The sequence below is a fragment of the Rhinopithecus roxellana genome, chromosome 9, assembly GCF_007565055.1.
Source record: "Rhinopithecus roxellana isolate Shanxi Qingling chromosome 9, ASM756505v1, whole genome shotgun sequence".
Taxonomy (NCBI): domain Eukaryota; kingdom Metazoa; phylum Chordata; class Mammalia; order Primates; family Cercopithecidae; genus Rhinopithecus; species Rhinopithecus roxellana.
This window is the reverse complement of record NC_044557.1, coordinates 9786830-9803205: the sequence shown is the minus strand read 5'-3', so window position 1 is coordinate 9803205 and position 16376 is coordinate 9786830. Positions and strand designations below refer to the sequence as shown.

Here is a 16376-nt window from a genome sequence, read left to right as displayed (position 1 = left end):
ATTAATAGCAAAGGATAATTAAAATCCCAAACTTACAAGGTTTTCAACAAAAGTCAAGTTTGCTAAAAGTTAACAGTGTGACATGTATTATAGTAACTTCTATTTTTGTGGCCTTGGACAGTCTAGTCCACAGACATAAAAAAAAGATTTGCTTTGGAAAAGAATGGTTATCACTTTCGAAAAAAAAAAGGGAAAAAAGGGGGGAGGGGCGGAATTTATATAAAAAGAGTGTTATATGGTAAATTCTTGTCCTGAAATAAATTAACTGGTTGTTTAAAAAAAGAAGTATTTGTAATAAGTCAGAAAGTTAAGTCATGTCGAAAAATTGCCTGTAAAAGTCGTAAAAGAAAAACAAAGGTTATAAAAAAAGTATGTTAAAAAAAGGATTTATGCAAAAAATGTTGTATAATTTAAAAGTAACTAGGCCTCCTGAATGTAAAACTATTGAAAAAAAAAAAAAAAACCAAAAAATTTATGTGCAAGGTGTATAAGAAAAACAAAATACACCTTTGGTAAAAGAATTTTAAGGAGGCATAAGAATGTACATTTTTACCTACATTAAAAAGTTTAAAAAAATTATTGCTTTGAAGGTTTAAGCAAGTTTTAAAATGTTAATTGTAAAGAACATTCTGTGTGTAAACATATTAGCTAAAGTTAAAGACATATCATCCAGTTTTTCTGTGAACTGGACATTAAAGTAAAAGCATAACAGGTTTTTCTTAAAGCACCAACCCGCTCTTTAGCAAAAATTATAAAAGGTTGAAAAGAGTCTATAAAATCTTACCTTAGGGTCAAATATTAAAAATTAAATAAATATGTCTACAAGGTTTTATTAAAATTAGGTTTCACATTAATAACACACTACTATAAAGATAACATTTAGCTGATCTGGTATAAAAATCATACGAAAAGCATTGTTAAATGTAAAAATGGTATTTGGCTTTCTTTGGTTTAAAAACTAATAAAAATAGGTGCTAAAGGAAATTTCTCAGTAAAAAGGCACTAAGGACTATAAAGTCCACTGCCAAGGTCCCCACATTTAAAACAAAAGGTCAGTTTCTTAAAAATTACATACTTGGTTTACCTTCCACTTTCTTTTCTCACAAAAAAAAAAAAACTAAAAGTCTTTTAGCACATGTACCACCCTTAGAATTTCCAGTAAACCTGCACCAGCCTGAAGATCACATTCTCATCGAAAGGTGGAAAGAAGAAAACCTCGAGCCAGGCTGGGAAGGACCCTACCTTGTGCTGTTAACCACCAAGACTGCTGTTCCTGCAGCAAAAAAAGGATGGACTCAACACACCCGAGTCAAGAAAGCGCCACCCCCTCCAGAGTCATGGCCATAGTCCCAGGGGAAAACCCTACCAAACTAAAGCTAAGAAAAATCTAATTCTTTTCATCTATTCTATTACTCTTTCTTCTTTCCTCGCTCTATTGCTGACCATCTAGTTATTAATATAACCAAGTCAATTTCACCTCAAACTATTGCATTTAATGCTTGCTTTGTTATACCCTGTGAGGACTTGCCAAGTCAAAGATAGCTTTCTACTTCAGAAAAGTACTTCTGTCCCTCCTGACTCTCCTCAGACTAGACATTAGTAAACTAGGACCATTTAATCCGGGGAGATTTTGATGAAGACCCCAGAGCCAACCAAGAGTGTTGCCCCCCCAACCCCCCGATGTAGAGCTTTCATGCCATAGTTGGTCCAACATTCTGTGGACCACTAAAGAGCAAGGATGGCCTGCCCCAACCAATTTTTGTAATTTCCCTAAAACCATACATTCATTTTACTAGAGGATCATAGAAGTTAAAGACTTAAAACAAACTTTAGCAATTAAGACAGGATACCAAGATGCAAATGCCTGGTTAAAATGGATCAAATATTCCATCTGCACGTTAAACAAAAGCAATTGTTATGCTGGGGCACATGGCAGGCCAGAGGCCCAGACTGTCCCCTTTCCACTAAGGTGGTCTTCCAGTCGACCAGGCGTAGGCTGCATGGTAGCTCTTTTGCAGGATTCTACAGCCTGCAGTAATAAGTCATGCCAAGCTCTCTCTGCTATATCCCAAAGTCCAGCACCCTGTGGTTCAGCCCCCGAGGGCCATCCAGCTTCCGTCTCTCAACACTAAGTTCACTTCGTGTCTCTCACGACAGGGAGGAAACAGCATTCCTTGGAGACCTGAAAGGATACAGTGAGCTTAAGAATTTTCAAGAGCTTATCAATCAGTCAGCCCTTGTTCATCCCCGAGCGGATGTGTGGTGGTATTGTGGTGGACCTTTACTTGGCACTCTGCTGAATAACTGGAGTGGCACTTGTGCTTTAGTCCAATTGGCTATCCCTTTCACCCTGGCATTTCATCAACCAGAAGGAAAAAAATAAGACATCGTAAAGCGAGAGAAGCCCCTTATGGGTCCTTCAACTCTCATGTTTATTTAGATGCAATTGGAGTCCCACGAGGAATACCAGAATAATTTAAAGTTTGAACCCAAACAGCTGCAGGATTTGAGTCAATATTTTAGTAGGTGACAGTTAATAAAAATGTAGATTAGACAAACTACATCTATTACAACCAACAGCAATGAGCTTTTCATGAGTTAAAAGAAAAACTCATGTTGGCCCCAGCCCTGAGGCTACCTGATCTGACAAAACTCTTTACACTCTATGCGTCAGAAAGAGAAAAAATGGCAGTTGGAGTTTTAACCCAAACTGTGGGGCCCTGGCCAAGGCCAGTGGCCTATCTCTCAAAACAACTAGACAAGGTTTCCAAAGGCTGGCTCCCAGGTCTAAGGGCCCTAGCAGCAAAGGTCCTGTCAGCACAAGAAGCAGATAAACTAACCCTTAGGTAAAACCTGAATATAAAGGTCCCCCATGCTGTGGTAACTTTAATAAATACCAAAGGACATCATTGGTTAACAAATGCTAGATTAACCAAGTACCAAACCTTGCTATGTGAAAATCTCCACATAACCAGTGAAGTTTGCAACACCCTAAACCCCACCACCTTACTCCCAGTATCAGAGAGCCCAGTTGAACCTAACTGTGTAGAGGTGTTGGACTCAGTTTATTCTAGCAGGCCCAACCTCCGAGACCATCCTTGAATATGAGTAGACTGAAAGTGGTAACATGGATGGGAGCAGCTTCGCCAACCCCTGCAAAGTGACTCTGCAGATGACAAGCCCTGCTCCGGTCACACCCGGAAGCTGACTGGTCCACGCACGGCCGAAGCACAAGGAAACTCATCGCGGGACTCATTTTCCTTAAAATTTGGACTTGTACAGTAAGGACTTCAACTGACCTTCCTCAGATTGAGGGCTATTTCCAGTGTATACATCAAGTCACTGAGGTAGGACAAAAGGTTGCTATGGTCCTACCATTTTACAGTTATTGTAAGTGTACTGGAACTCTAAAAGTAACTTGTTTACATAATGTTATTCTATACAAGGTATGTAGCCCAGGAAATAACCAACCTGATGTGTGTTATGACCCATCTGAGCCTCCCAGGACCACAGTTTTTGAAATAAGATTAAGAACTGAAGACTGGTAGGAGCTCACAAATGATACAAGTAAAGTGTTAGCCAAAACAGAAGAAAAAAGGGTGCCCAAACAAGTCACCTTAAAATTTGATGCCTGTGCTATCATTAACAGCAATAAGTGAGGAATAAGGTGTGGTTCTCTTAATTAGAAAAGAGGCTATATGGCAGAAAATAAGCACATCTGTCATAAATTAGGACTGTGTGGAAATAAATGTAAATACTGGTCTTGTGTCATTTAGGCCACTTGGATTAAAAAAAAAAAAAAGATGAAAAGGATCCAGTCCACCTTCAGAAAGGAAAAAATGGCCTTTCCTTTCCTAAGGGACAATGTAACCCCTTAGAGCTAGTAATAACCAATCCCCTTGATCCTCGCTGGAAAAAAGGGGAGTGTGTGACCTTAGGAATCAATGGGGCCGGACTGGATCGAGTAAACATCTTGGTTCGAGGAGAAGTTCACAAATGCTCTCCTGAACCAGTGTTTCAAACTTTCTATGATGAACTAAATGTGCCAGTACCAAAAATTCCAGGAAAAACGAAAATTTGTTTTTGCAATTAGCCGAGCATGTAGCCCAGTCTCTCAATGTCACTCCATGTTATATACGTGGAGGAACTGTAATAAGAGATCAGTGGCCATAGGAAGCCTGAGAATTAGTACCTACAGACCCAGTACCTGATGAATTCCCAGCTCAAAAGAATTACCCTGATAATTTCTGGGTCCTAAAAGCCTCAATTATTGGACAATATTCCATAGCTAGAAAAGGGAAAGAATTCACTCCCCCGTAGGACGACTTAGTTGTCTGAGACAGAAACTGTGTAACGGTACCACAGAAACAGTTACTTGGTGGAGTTCAAATCACACAGAAAGAAATCCATTTAGTAAATTCCCAAAGTTGCAAACTGTGTGAACCCACCCGGAGTCCCACTGGGACTGGACAGTCCCCACTGGATTATACTGGATATATGGGCATACAGCTTATGCCAAATTACCTGATCAGTGGGCAGGTAGTTGTGTTATTGGCACTATTAAACCATCTTTCTTCCTACTGCCCATAAAAACAGGCGAACTCCTGGGCTTCCCCATCTATGCGTCCCGCGAAAAGAGAACATAGCTATAAGAATTTGAAAAAATGATAAATGGCCCCCTGAGAGAATCATACAATATTATGGGCCTGCTACACGGGCACAAGATGGCTCGTGGGGATACCGGACCCCCATTTACATGATCAACCGAATCACACAATTACAAGCTGTCTTAGAAATAACCACTAATAAAACGGGCAGAGTCTTGACTATTCTGGCCCGGCAAGAAACTCAGATGAGAAATGCTATCAAAATAGATTAGCTCTCGACTACTTGCTAGCAGCTGAAGGAGAGGTCTGTAGGAAATTTAACCTTACTAATTGGTGCCTACACATAGATAATCAAGTGCAAGCAGTTGAAGACATGGTTAGAGATATGACAAAACTGGCACACATGCCCATCCAAGTGTGGCATAGATTTGATCCTAGGGTCATGTTTAGAAAATGGCTCCCAGAGCTAGGAGGATTTTAAAATCTTATAATAAGAGTTGTAATAGTAATAAGAACCTACTTACTGCTCTCTTGTTTGCTACCTGTACTTCTTCGAATGATAAAAAACTTCATTGTTACCTTAGTTCACCATAATGCACAAGTGTGCTGTATGAATCACTATTGATCTGTTTTGCAAGAAGACATGGGTAGTGAAAATGAAAGTGAGAACTCCCACTAATAAAATGAGTGAGAGTCTCAAAAGGGGGGAATAACGGAGGAGACCACCCCTCATATCATCTTATGCCCAATTTCTGCCTCCAAAGAAAGAAGAAGTAAAAACTAAAAGGCATAAATGAAATCCACAGGCAGACAGCCTGGTGCCACACCCTGGGCCTGGTAGTTAAAGATGGATCCCTGACCTATTGGTTCTGTTACCTGTAGATTACAGACACTGTATAGAAATGCACTGTGAAAATCCCTATCTTGTTTTGTTCCGATCTAATTACCGGTACATGCAGCCCCCCGTCACGTACCGCCTGCTTGCTCAATCAGTCACGACCCTCTCACATGCACCCCCTTAGAGTTGTGAGCCCTTAAAAGGGACAGGAATTGCTCACTTGAGGAGCTCAGCTCTTGAGACAGAAGTCTTGCCAATGCCCCCGCCCAAATAAACCCCTTCCTTCTTTAACTCGGTGTCTGAGGAGTTTTGTCTGTGGCTCATCCTGCTACAGAGTCACAGTATTCTTTCATCAGGGCATCAGTACAACAATCCACTTCCACGCTGTCCTGCCTTCCTCAGAAGAAAAGACTTACAATTCACGTTTAAGAATCAGTCTACAGTAAGTACATATAATCTAATGTCTATTTTCACAATTAGGAGAAGACAAATAATAGACTTTAAGGAAATTCCACTTATCTAATGTCATTTAAATAAAAATGTTTCACTGGGCACACTAGCTCACGCCTATAATCCCAACACTTTGGAAGGCCAAGGCAGGTAGATTGCCTGAGCTCAGGAGTTCAAGACCAGCCTAGACAACATAGTGAGACCTTGTCTCTACCAAATACAAAAAAAAATTGGCGGGGCATGGTGGCTCGTGCTTGTAGTCCCAGCTACTGGCGGGACGGGGTCAGGGGTTGGCGGTGGTGGTTGGGCTGAGGTGGGAGGATCGCTTAAGCCTGGGAGGCAGAAGTTGCAGTGAGCTGAGATCGCGCCACTGCACTCTAACCTGGTGACATAGTGAGACTCTATCTCAAAAAAAAAATGTTTTTAATGATCCACTCAACTTAAAATGATGCTTCTGAGGTCATTTCGAAAAGGTAAGACTGTTGAATCATGTTTATTTCACATTTTGCAGTGTAAAACTTGTTTTATACTGACATCAAGTGGCAATAATTTGTAATGCAGTTTACCAAACTGCTTTTCTCCACTCTGAAAAGATACGATTTAAATATATGATACTGATACCTTAAAAAGTCTGAGTGGGCAATGTGACTTAAGCAATGCCTAAAGATGCAATTCCAACTCAGTTGCCTCACAAGTAATTCCCTAAGCAATCCATTTCTTCAGTCTCTGTGTAACCTCGGGCATGTTGGTATGTTTTTCTGTTTGGTCTCACTACTCATCCATAAAATGTGGCTAATGATATGACTTACATTGAACAGGGAGTGTAAATATTCAAGGAGATGTAAATGTAAAATGAGTCAGTGCCAGGCACATAGTAAGTGCTCAATGAATATTAGCTGCTAGATTAAGATTTCCCTATGGAAATACAAGAATCAAAGGAAGGGCTGACACCCTACTCTCAACACATGGAGGTCTGCTTTTCAAGTAGACAGCCATCTAAAAAAGTAAGAACTTCAGGAGGAGTCCAAAAATATGTTCAGGGTTGAGAGTCACTAAAGGGAAGAAGGTAGGAAACCAAAGGCCATCTTTTCCTAACTCACAATCACTCCTGATGTGAATTCCATTTAGGATATATATGAATCTACCAGGTAAACCACTTAGACCAATACACTGCCAACTCAATTTTTTTTTTCTAATACATTGCACAGAAAGCAGCAAAATAAGGATATTATGTCAGCAGAGTTTGCATTTCCTTATTTAAGCTTTTAATAACTTAAAATGCTTTGACAATCACTTAAATAAGTTTATATGTCTAAAATAAGCTAAATAATTTTTCAAGCCGGTAGAAATTCAAGTCACATGAAATAAAGATTCCCAATTTAAGCAAAATAAAGATTCTCAATGTAAACATCTGTTTCTGACTGAGAAACAAGTCTTACCCACAATTTCCTCAGTCCAGCATGGCCCCAAGATCACGCATCTAGTTCCATACCTTGTTCTGATTCCACTTCAGAAGGCTAATAGCCATTTTCTGGCCTAACATGAGAGTCATCAAACACTTCAACCCACGCTCCAAGAGAAGCCTAGCTTCAAAATGGATTTTGCTGCCATCTATGGTCTTGGAACATACATACCCGTGACATTCATTCAGATTATGGAAGTACCAGTAACCAATAGGGATATTAAATGGCTCCTACAGAGCTTCACTTGGGTCTATTACAGGCAGATTACAGAAACTACCCTCTAAAGATGCTTCCTAGTTTCCTAGAGATACTTTTAGCAAACGAAGCTAGACACACTTCTGTTTCTGTCTCCATTTTCCCTGTCTTTCTATTAACTAGCTCTCATCATGAACATTGTTAATTTGTCCAAAATTACTTCCAATTCCTGAGCTATTCCTACAGCACAGCAAAGTTAAGCCATTCCCAAACGGCAAACGTAACTTTAGCCAAGAAAGGAACTTGGAGAGCCATAATTAGTTTTAACCTTTAACCTTTTGGCTCTACAAAAATGTGGAAAGAAGGCCTGGTGTGGTGGCTCCTGCCTGTAATCCCAGCACTTTGGGAGGCCAAGGCGGGCAGATCATGAGGTCAAGAGATTGAGATCATTCTGGCCAACATAGTGAAATCTTGTCTCTACTAAAAACACAAAAATTTGCTGGGTGTGGTGGCGGGCGCCTGTAGTCCCAGCTATTCAGGAGGCTGAGGTAGGAGAATTACTTGAACCTGGGAGGCGGAGGTTGCAGTGAGCTGAGATCACACCACTGCATTCCAGCCTGGTGAGAGTGACATTCCATCTCAAAAAAAAAAAAAAAATGTGGAAAGAGATTAGTCAAAAAAGAAAGTAGAGCAAGGGGCTGGCTACCATGTAGCTCCACATAAAGCCTTGAGCTTCACAGTACAACAGTCAGTTTCAGTGCCATCAAGGAACTGAATTTCTTGGCCAGGTGCGGTGGCTCACACCTGTAATCCCAGCACCTTGGGAGACCAAGGCAGGCAGATTACTTGAGGCCAGGAGTTCAAGACCAGCCTGGCCATCTCTACTAAAAATACAAAAATTAGCCAGACGTGGTGGTGCATGCCTGTAATCCCAGCCACTCGGGAGGCTGAGGCAGGAGAATCACTTGAACCCAGGAGGCAGAGGTTGCAATGAGCTGAGATTGTGCCACTGCACTCCAGCCTGGAGGACAGAGCTAGACTCTGCCTCAAAAAATAAATAAATAAATAAATAAATGTAACCAAATTTCTTTCAAATGTTTGATGCTTTTGTTCACCTGTTGATTAGACAGATATTAGACAGTTTAATCAGATAATTGAAGTTTAAAGGAAAATTTTATGATTATTTGCTCCAGTTGTGCTTCTGAATTCATATTTTTGCTTTGATTCTCAGGTCTGAAACAAAAGTCACCTGGAAAAAAGAGCAACAGGGAAGAACAAGTCTTATGACTACCACAGAAAAGATGATCCTCATAGACTATCAATATTTATATATAGTTTATATCACAATTAACCTAACTGGAGGTGACCATGGATTTATAGTTGGGGAACTAGTAAACACCTTCAAAATTTTAAGTGTATAATGACTCAAAATAATTTATTCTGGGGATGTTTAGGAGGCCAGTGAAGGAATATACTTACATCACTTGAAGAGACTGTTCCTGTTTCAACAGCAACACCGCTACCACGCAGTTTCTATTACGAAATAAATAACTCATTATTTAGTTTTGTTTCGTTTTGATTTTATCCTAATGTATCAGCTTACAAAAGGGAGCTAAGCAAATTTTTCCCCTAATTCTATGTAATAATTTTTCCCCCATAATTTTATTCCTAGTCCTACTCAATGAAAAGCAAGGGGATGACATAAAATGTTCTAAATATCGTTACGCTCTTCCAGATAATATATTAATCAGTAAATAGCTAAAAATGGAACAGTAATAAACTGACTACTAAGCTCCAGGTAAATTTCATGGGTAAAGCCAGTGTAAATTTCCAAGTCTTAAGATTTACTTACTGAATTGTTTTTCCAGTAAGATGACTGCCTTAAATTGAACTATCCACACTATATTCTGTAGCAAAGCTTTCAAAAACAGGTGCCTGATGTCAGGAAGGTATAATATGCGACTTGGTTATCCACAGCAAAGCTAACAAATTATAATGACCAATCAAAATCTCAAATGTCATACAGAAATGACCAAAGAAAATTTAAAGAAAGTCAGAGGCTGAAAGTGCAAGAGAAAAGCAATAATGAATTTCTGAAAGGAAATTTTGTATTTATTCAATAACTACTATCTACGAAGTGCAGGCATGAGTCCCCACAACCCAAGTGCAACACTCCAAACTACCCAAAAAGGCTTCAAAGGCCACTATAAGATCAAAGAACAAAACATCTAAACTTGCAACTAACTTGGACTTTTGAAAGTTTATTTCTATTAGAATCATGAAATTGTGGTACTTTTTGTGAGAGAGAAAAACACTTGTGATAGAAAAAAAAGAGACACTCCAGACGTAGCACTATCGCATGACAACTGAGAAAAGTAGCAAGTAATATCAGAAATAATTGTTACTTGTTAAAACGAAGAGTCTAGATTTTAATCATGATAGAAGGCTATGAAGAAGTACCTGCCCATAGCAAGAGGGACAGTGCAATGAGAGCCAAGCAGAAGCAGTAGCCAGACTAAGAAGCAAGGCCAGGCTAAGCCTGGGTACCCTGAAGAAGTCCCCTGCAGAAGGACCCACAAAGCAGAGGCATTGCACAACTTAAAGTCCACAACTTAAAGCCAAAGACTCTGTGATAAAAAGAGTGCACTAAAAAGATGCAGAAAATTCTTGAAGAGCATGTATCTATAAAAAGCTCAATTCTAATGAAAACTATTCTAGACATTGAAATATTTACTTCCACTAGTGATGAGAGAAATATTCCACCCAGTTATTGGACATCGTCACAAGCATGGTCAATCATTCCAGAAGTGACAGTCACCTGAGAGGCACAACGTATATGTTATTCCTAGGAGGAAAAGTCTAAGGTAAAAGTGCCCAAAAAGCTAGCAGCATGCCACAGCATCCATTCTTCCCTACCAATTTTCATTTTATGAATTCAGCTACAGAGCCTTATTACCACTATACCTGAAAGCTAACATTACCCCAGAATAAAGTTTTGTTTTTCTGGGGATATTTTTTTGTTGTCGTTTTTTTTTTTTTTTTTTTTTTTTTTTTTGAGACAAGAGTCTCATACTGTCACTCAGGGTGGAGTGCAGTGGCGCGATCACAGCTCACTACAGCCTCAACCTCCTCAGGCTCAAGTGATCCTACTGCCTCAGCCTGCTGAGTAGCTGGAACTACAGGTGTGCACCACCACACTCAGCTAATTTTTCTATTTTCCGTAAAGACAGGGTTTTGCCATGTTGCCCCGGCTGGTCTCAAACTCCTGGGCTCGAGCAATTGGCGTGCCTCAGCCTCCCAAAGCGCTAGGATTATAGGCATAAGCCACGACACCAGGCCTGGAATTAAGTTTATTAAAGGGGAGAGATCATTTCAAAGAGGAAAAAAGGGAGAGATGTATCCTATTTAACTAACATTCTGATCCCAAACGATATGATACATTTAGAAATTTTAAATCTCTTTCAGAAGCTTGTTTCTTACATGTTTTAAATAGCTTGTTTTTTAAATACCTCACAAACTCAATAAAATGTTGACTCTTGTAAAAACACTTTTTAAAACCAAGCCCCAAACCAGTAAAATTGATGTTATTAACATAAAAAAGATTTTGATCAAGAAACTCTAAAATATCTCTATCCAAATATAAATGGCAATTAGGCTCCCCTAAAAAAGGCAGGCAACAAGACAAAAAGTAAATCTAAGCAAAATATGGTGTCTTTCTTATGCCTCAAACTAAAATCTGTTAATAAAGTCACCTGAAATCTAAATGGCAACTTTCAAAAAATTTTGAATAGACATTTATTTGTAATCTAACAACCTACCAATATTGTTTCTGCTGGTCCCATTCCTCCTCTAGGTCACCCTCACATCAAAATCTCATTCCCTTCTACCTTTTCATCTCCAGAATCCTCCTCCCCTGTCCACCTTCAGTTCTCTCCTCTTCTGAGTATCAAACACCACACCTCTTCATATCTACTACACTTTATCCCTGTAAGCCTGAAACTATCATTCCACAGAACCATCATTTGTGTCCTACCTTTTGCCCTGTCCTGAGGAAACATGAAGACAAAACAGAAAACTTGTCATTTTCCAAGCCATCACACCTGCAGGCTATTTTCCTCCACGAAGACATAGAGCTAGAAAGGCCTGCAAGCAACCAAGATGACCAGTAGGCATGCTTCAAGTTGTTCTTTAGGCCTAACTAATCCCACCCTGAAACTGAGAAATTGTGAGAATGAGCCACTGTATGGGACAGTGTCCTCTTGCAGCTGGACCGGACAGCTCCAGGCTCACCCAGGGGGAGCTGGAAGCATGGGAGGGACTCGGCCAGACAAGGACAAGCAGGTTAGCTAATAAAGATCTAGAACATGCTGTTTGCAGTTTGAAATGCCCCTAGTGGCACCCAGGACCAGTTTGTTTATTAGTGTAATTGGTTAGACAGCTTAGCCTGGTTATGTAACCAAAAGGGCATAAAAGATCTCACTCGAAACTTTCAGAGAGCTCTCCCAAAACCAAGATTTCCCGCACAAATCTTGGTGGTTCACAATCCTGGGGCAGCCGAGGAAGCTGCGCCTGGAAATCTCTCGGCCCGAGGCATGCTCTCTCCTGCTGTACCGTTTCTTTTCCTTTATCGAAGCCTCACACGCACGTGCTCTTTGGAGCTGTGTGGGTCCTTTCAATTCTCCAGCCTGTATCATCTTGGCAGCCACCTAGAAGAAAGGTACTCCCTGACCCCTGAAAAGCATGAATAAGAAACCCCAAGTGGCAGAAAAGACAGAAAGGATTGAAATGAAGCCAGTCAAAGAAAGAAAAAGCAAAGCACACTACCCATATCTGACAGTAGTTTGGTTTACTTGTCAAGTTCAAAATGGCATTATTTTAATAAAACATTTTTGTAATTTAACATATTTACTATAAATAGCTTAAAAGAACATGGATGTTAAATTCTCTTCAAAGGTACTTTAAAAAAATTTCTTTTACCTGTGAACTCAGCTGAGTTTTTATCCAATTGAAATAGTAATTTAAGTCACTGCCTTCCATCAATTCTTTTCCCCAAGCTGCTAACTTGGCAATAATTCTTGCTGCCTGAAAACAAATAAGAAATCCATTTGAACGCAACATTAATTCTAAAAATCACATCATATACCTTAAAAAAAGGATTTGTAACAATTTTGCTACACAATTTCTTAACACTCAAGCACTCTAAAAATAATAGCTTATATTTCATTTTTTAAAATATATTTTGAAACAAACATTAAAAATACATTTTTAAATATTTCCATCAAAGTGAACCCAAATTAGCTGGGTCTTAGGAATTTCTTGACACTCCCTGTATTATTTTGGGTTTCAAAAGTAAGATTGGAATTCATTATATGACCAGCAAAAAACAGAACACAAAAATCTGTCTTAGAAGCAGACTGTCACCAAACCACTTGCCAGAAATCTAAACAATCTCTACAACAAACTGCCAGCCTCTCCGACACTCATTCCAAGCCACTTGGGAGTTCTAACACTTAAAAATCCATTTCTTAGGATAATATATATCATAGGTATTAGTCATCTCTCCCAACATAAACAAATGTCCTTTCTCCTCAAAGATTTCTCCATTTTCTTCAAGCTATAAAACTAACCATTTTTTAAATAGGCAATATAAAGTACTAGTTCTCCATACACAAACCAATTTAATAAATATTCTATCAGAACTGAGAGCAAATCACTGTCTTAAAACTCCAAATCATTCAGCAATAATTCATCCCAGTAGAGAATGAAAGGCTACACTAGCTAACCTCAAAATAATTTCCCATGCTGGTAGACTCACGTCTGTTTTTACATTTGAATACAGCAAACCAGACTGACAGGTGAACTTCCAAGGTCAGAATGTCAGACACTTAAGTGTTCTGGTGTATTTGGAATTCCACAACATAGGGACTAACAGGGGTACCTTTACTTGCTCACTGAGTTGTGACATGCTGAGGTTTTCACATGCCCAGCTAAATGAATTTATAAATAAATTATCTAGTTTAAACTCATCTTACTGTCACAAAATAGACAATTGACTTAAAAGGATTACTGTTAGGAGGCCAAGGATTGAAAATATCATCAGCAGTGCATGCACAAGACAAAGGAACAAGAGCATAAGCTAGTATAAGCTCTTTATCAGCACATGGTAAACCAATGGGAGTCTCCCTCAGAATGTCAAAGATTGGCCAAAAGTAAATGAAATCATCAAGAAGTTAACATGGATTTGGCCGCACAGTAACAATGAACCATTCCCTAAGTGTATATTTGTTTAATGTATTTGTCAGTTTTGTCGTTATACCATTAGGAGGACATTTAAATCAAACAGTGAAGACAACAAGCCTCTACAATTTTAAAGAGGGAAATATATTACTGGCTTTTAAAAAAGTATTCTTTAAAATACAGTGTATTTCATCAGTCCTCCTTAATTTCTTTTTCTAGATATTTCATAATGTCCACAATATATAAATATACTATATGAATACAATATATAACTATACCATATGAATACATATACATGTGGAAGGAGGGAGGGAGGGAGCGAGACAACATACGAGCTCAAAAATGTTTCACTGCCAGTGGCCCCTGATTTGAAAACTTTTAAAAACATCTACTGAAACAAGCAGCCTCTGGGGCTACATGCCCCCCAACAGCTCCTGCCATCCCCAGCCCGTAGCCCACTCCCCAGTGGAAATAGAGAACGCCTGTTTGTACAAAGGTTTATTCTCTCAACCCTGCTTTCAGACTCCATGAAAGATTCTTCAGTACTAGGGCTTCCAAACATAGCCTACGTTTAAAACAGGAGTGTAGGCTGGGTGTGGCGGCTCACGCCTGTAATCCCAGCATTCTAGGAGGCTAAGGCAGACGGATCACAAGGTCAGGAGTTCAAGACCAGCCTGGCCAACATAGTGAAACCCCGTCTCTACTAAAGATACAAAAATTAGCTGGGCATGGTGGTGCATGCCTGTAATCCCAGCCACTGGGGAGGCTGAGGCAGAAGAATCGCTTAAACCTGGGAGACGGAGGTTGCAGTGAGCCGAGATCGCGCAACTGCACTTCACTCTGGCAACACAGTGAGACTCCGCCTCAAAAAAAAAAAAAAAACAAGAGTGCATTTAAGATATTGAAAAGCAATCAAGTAATTACTTAAAATAAAAATGAAACACAGTAGCTGCTTCAAAGTAAAATTTAATTTCTATATAGTAAAATGTGGTTAACCCCACTACAAACACTACACATGTGAGAATTCTCCACAGGCTTTGATGCACTCCTTGTAGTCCACAAAACCTTAACTGCGTCAGAGCAACCCTATCTCCTTCCAACTCCCAATGTCCTTTCTCAACTGAACACCAATACGGAAAGCTAATGTCACAGTAGTTACTCCTATGGGAACGGACAGGTTACTATGTTATAAAGGGCACAGTAGTTACTCCTACGGGAACGGACAGGTTACTATGTCATAAAAGGCCCAGGTTTCTTTCTTACCTAAATGAGAATGTAATCACAATTCTGTCAATTTTAAACAAAATTTTTTAAATAAAAACCTTTCTTCTTTGTATTAAAAAAAAAAAAAAAATCCAGTTGGGGGCAGTGGCTCACACCTGTAATCCCAGCACTTTAGGAGGCCAAGGCAGGTGGATTGCTTGAGCCCTAAAGTTTAAGACCAGCCTCGGCAACATAGTGAGACCCTCTCTCCTTAAAAAAATTTTTAAAAAAGAATCCAATCAATTCAAAATTTACCATATAAACAGTAAAGGGATCCTGGCGATTCAACATTGGCAGAAAGTAGGGCCACGCAGTGTTCTTGCTACGTCTCGCGTAGTCAAAGAAAATGCTAACACGCTGATGATTTTCCTAAAAAAGAAAAGAAATGGTATCACCAATCAGAACACATTTTGCTAAAGAACGTAATAATTGTGCACCACTTCTCAACCTCCCATCAGTCTGTGTTCTTTCTTTTTTCAGTGTGTGTGTATGTGTGATTTGCCTGTCATTATTACTACGGGGCAAGGGGTAGCGATGGTAGTAGGGACAGATATTTTACTAAAAAAATCACCTTTAATGATTATGATTATTTTAAATCACAAAGTGTAAGACTACAAGTTACACTTCTCGGCCTGCACCTCTGACCTGTTACTCCCAATGTAGCAGGTCTACACCCACCACCAACACCCAAGTGTGAGCACCTGGCTGCCACACGAGGGAAATCAAAATCGGAAAGGCAGCAGGAAGAGCACAAATTAGGTCTAGATACACCTTGAACTACTAACAAATAGGCAAGGGAAATAGAGAATTAAATTAATCTCAAATGTTCAAGTTACTTCTTAGCATATCACGGTAGAAAACTTGGGATAAATAAAGACAGCAGAAAACAGCATATGCTACCAGTGGACATAGGATCTGAGTAACAGAAAATTCTTAGTTCCAATCATTAAAACTTCACCACTCACCTAAATTTTCTCTATCATTGGCTGAGATCCACTTCCTGGTTCATTATGTGCATATAGTTGTTAAACAGCAATACCTTTTTCAAAATTCTTTTACTACACCACCATATCAGCAATAGTAATACTTTTTCTGATTAAACTTTTATTAATTAATTTATTTATTTTATTTCCCTAGGTTACTGGGGAACAGGTGGTATTTGGTTACGTTAAGTTCTTTAGCGGTGATCTGTGGGTCTTAATACTTTTTAAAAGCACAAATAACCACATAAACAAAAAATTCCTATTTTCAGATTAACATTTAATTATTTTTAAATATAGTGTTTTTTGTTTTTTTTGTTGTTGTTGTTTTTTGGTTAATATT

General features: G+C 39.2%; 1 protein-coding gene across 3 annotated transcripts in view; it reads right to left on the bottom strand.

Moving 5' to 3' along the window:
- ATP6V1H (ATPase H+ transporting V1 subunit H) overlaps positions 1-16376 on the bottom strand; it is a 128285-nt gene that overhangs the window by 86561 nt on the left and 25348 nt on the right. For 2 of the 3 annotated variants that reach the window (XM_010388010.2, XM_030937536.1), the window contains exons 5-7: positions 15309-15422; positions 12531-12635; positions 9033-9086 (exon numbers count right to left, since the gene is read on the bottom strand). In XM_010388010.2, coding sequence (XP_010386312.1) covers positions 9033-9086; positions 12531-12635; positions 15309-15422 — 273 coding nt within the window. The remainder of the gene's footprint in view (positions 1-9032; positions 9087-12530; positions 12636-15308; positions 15423-16376) is intronic. The other variant, XM_010388011.2, reaches the window with a different exon arrangement.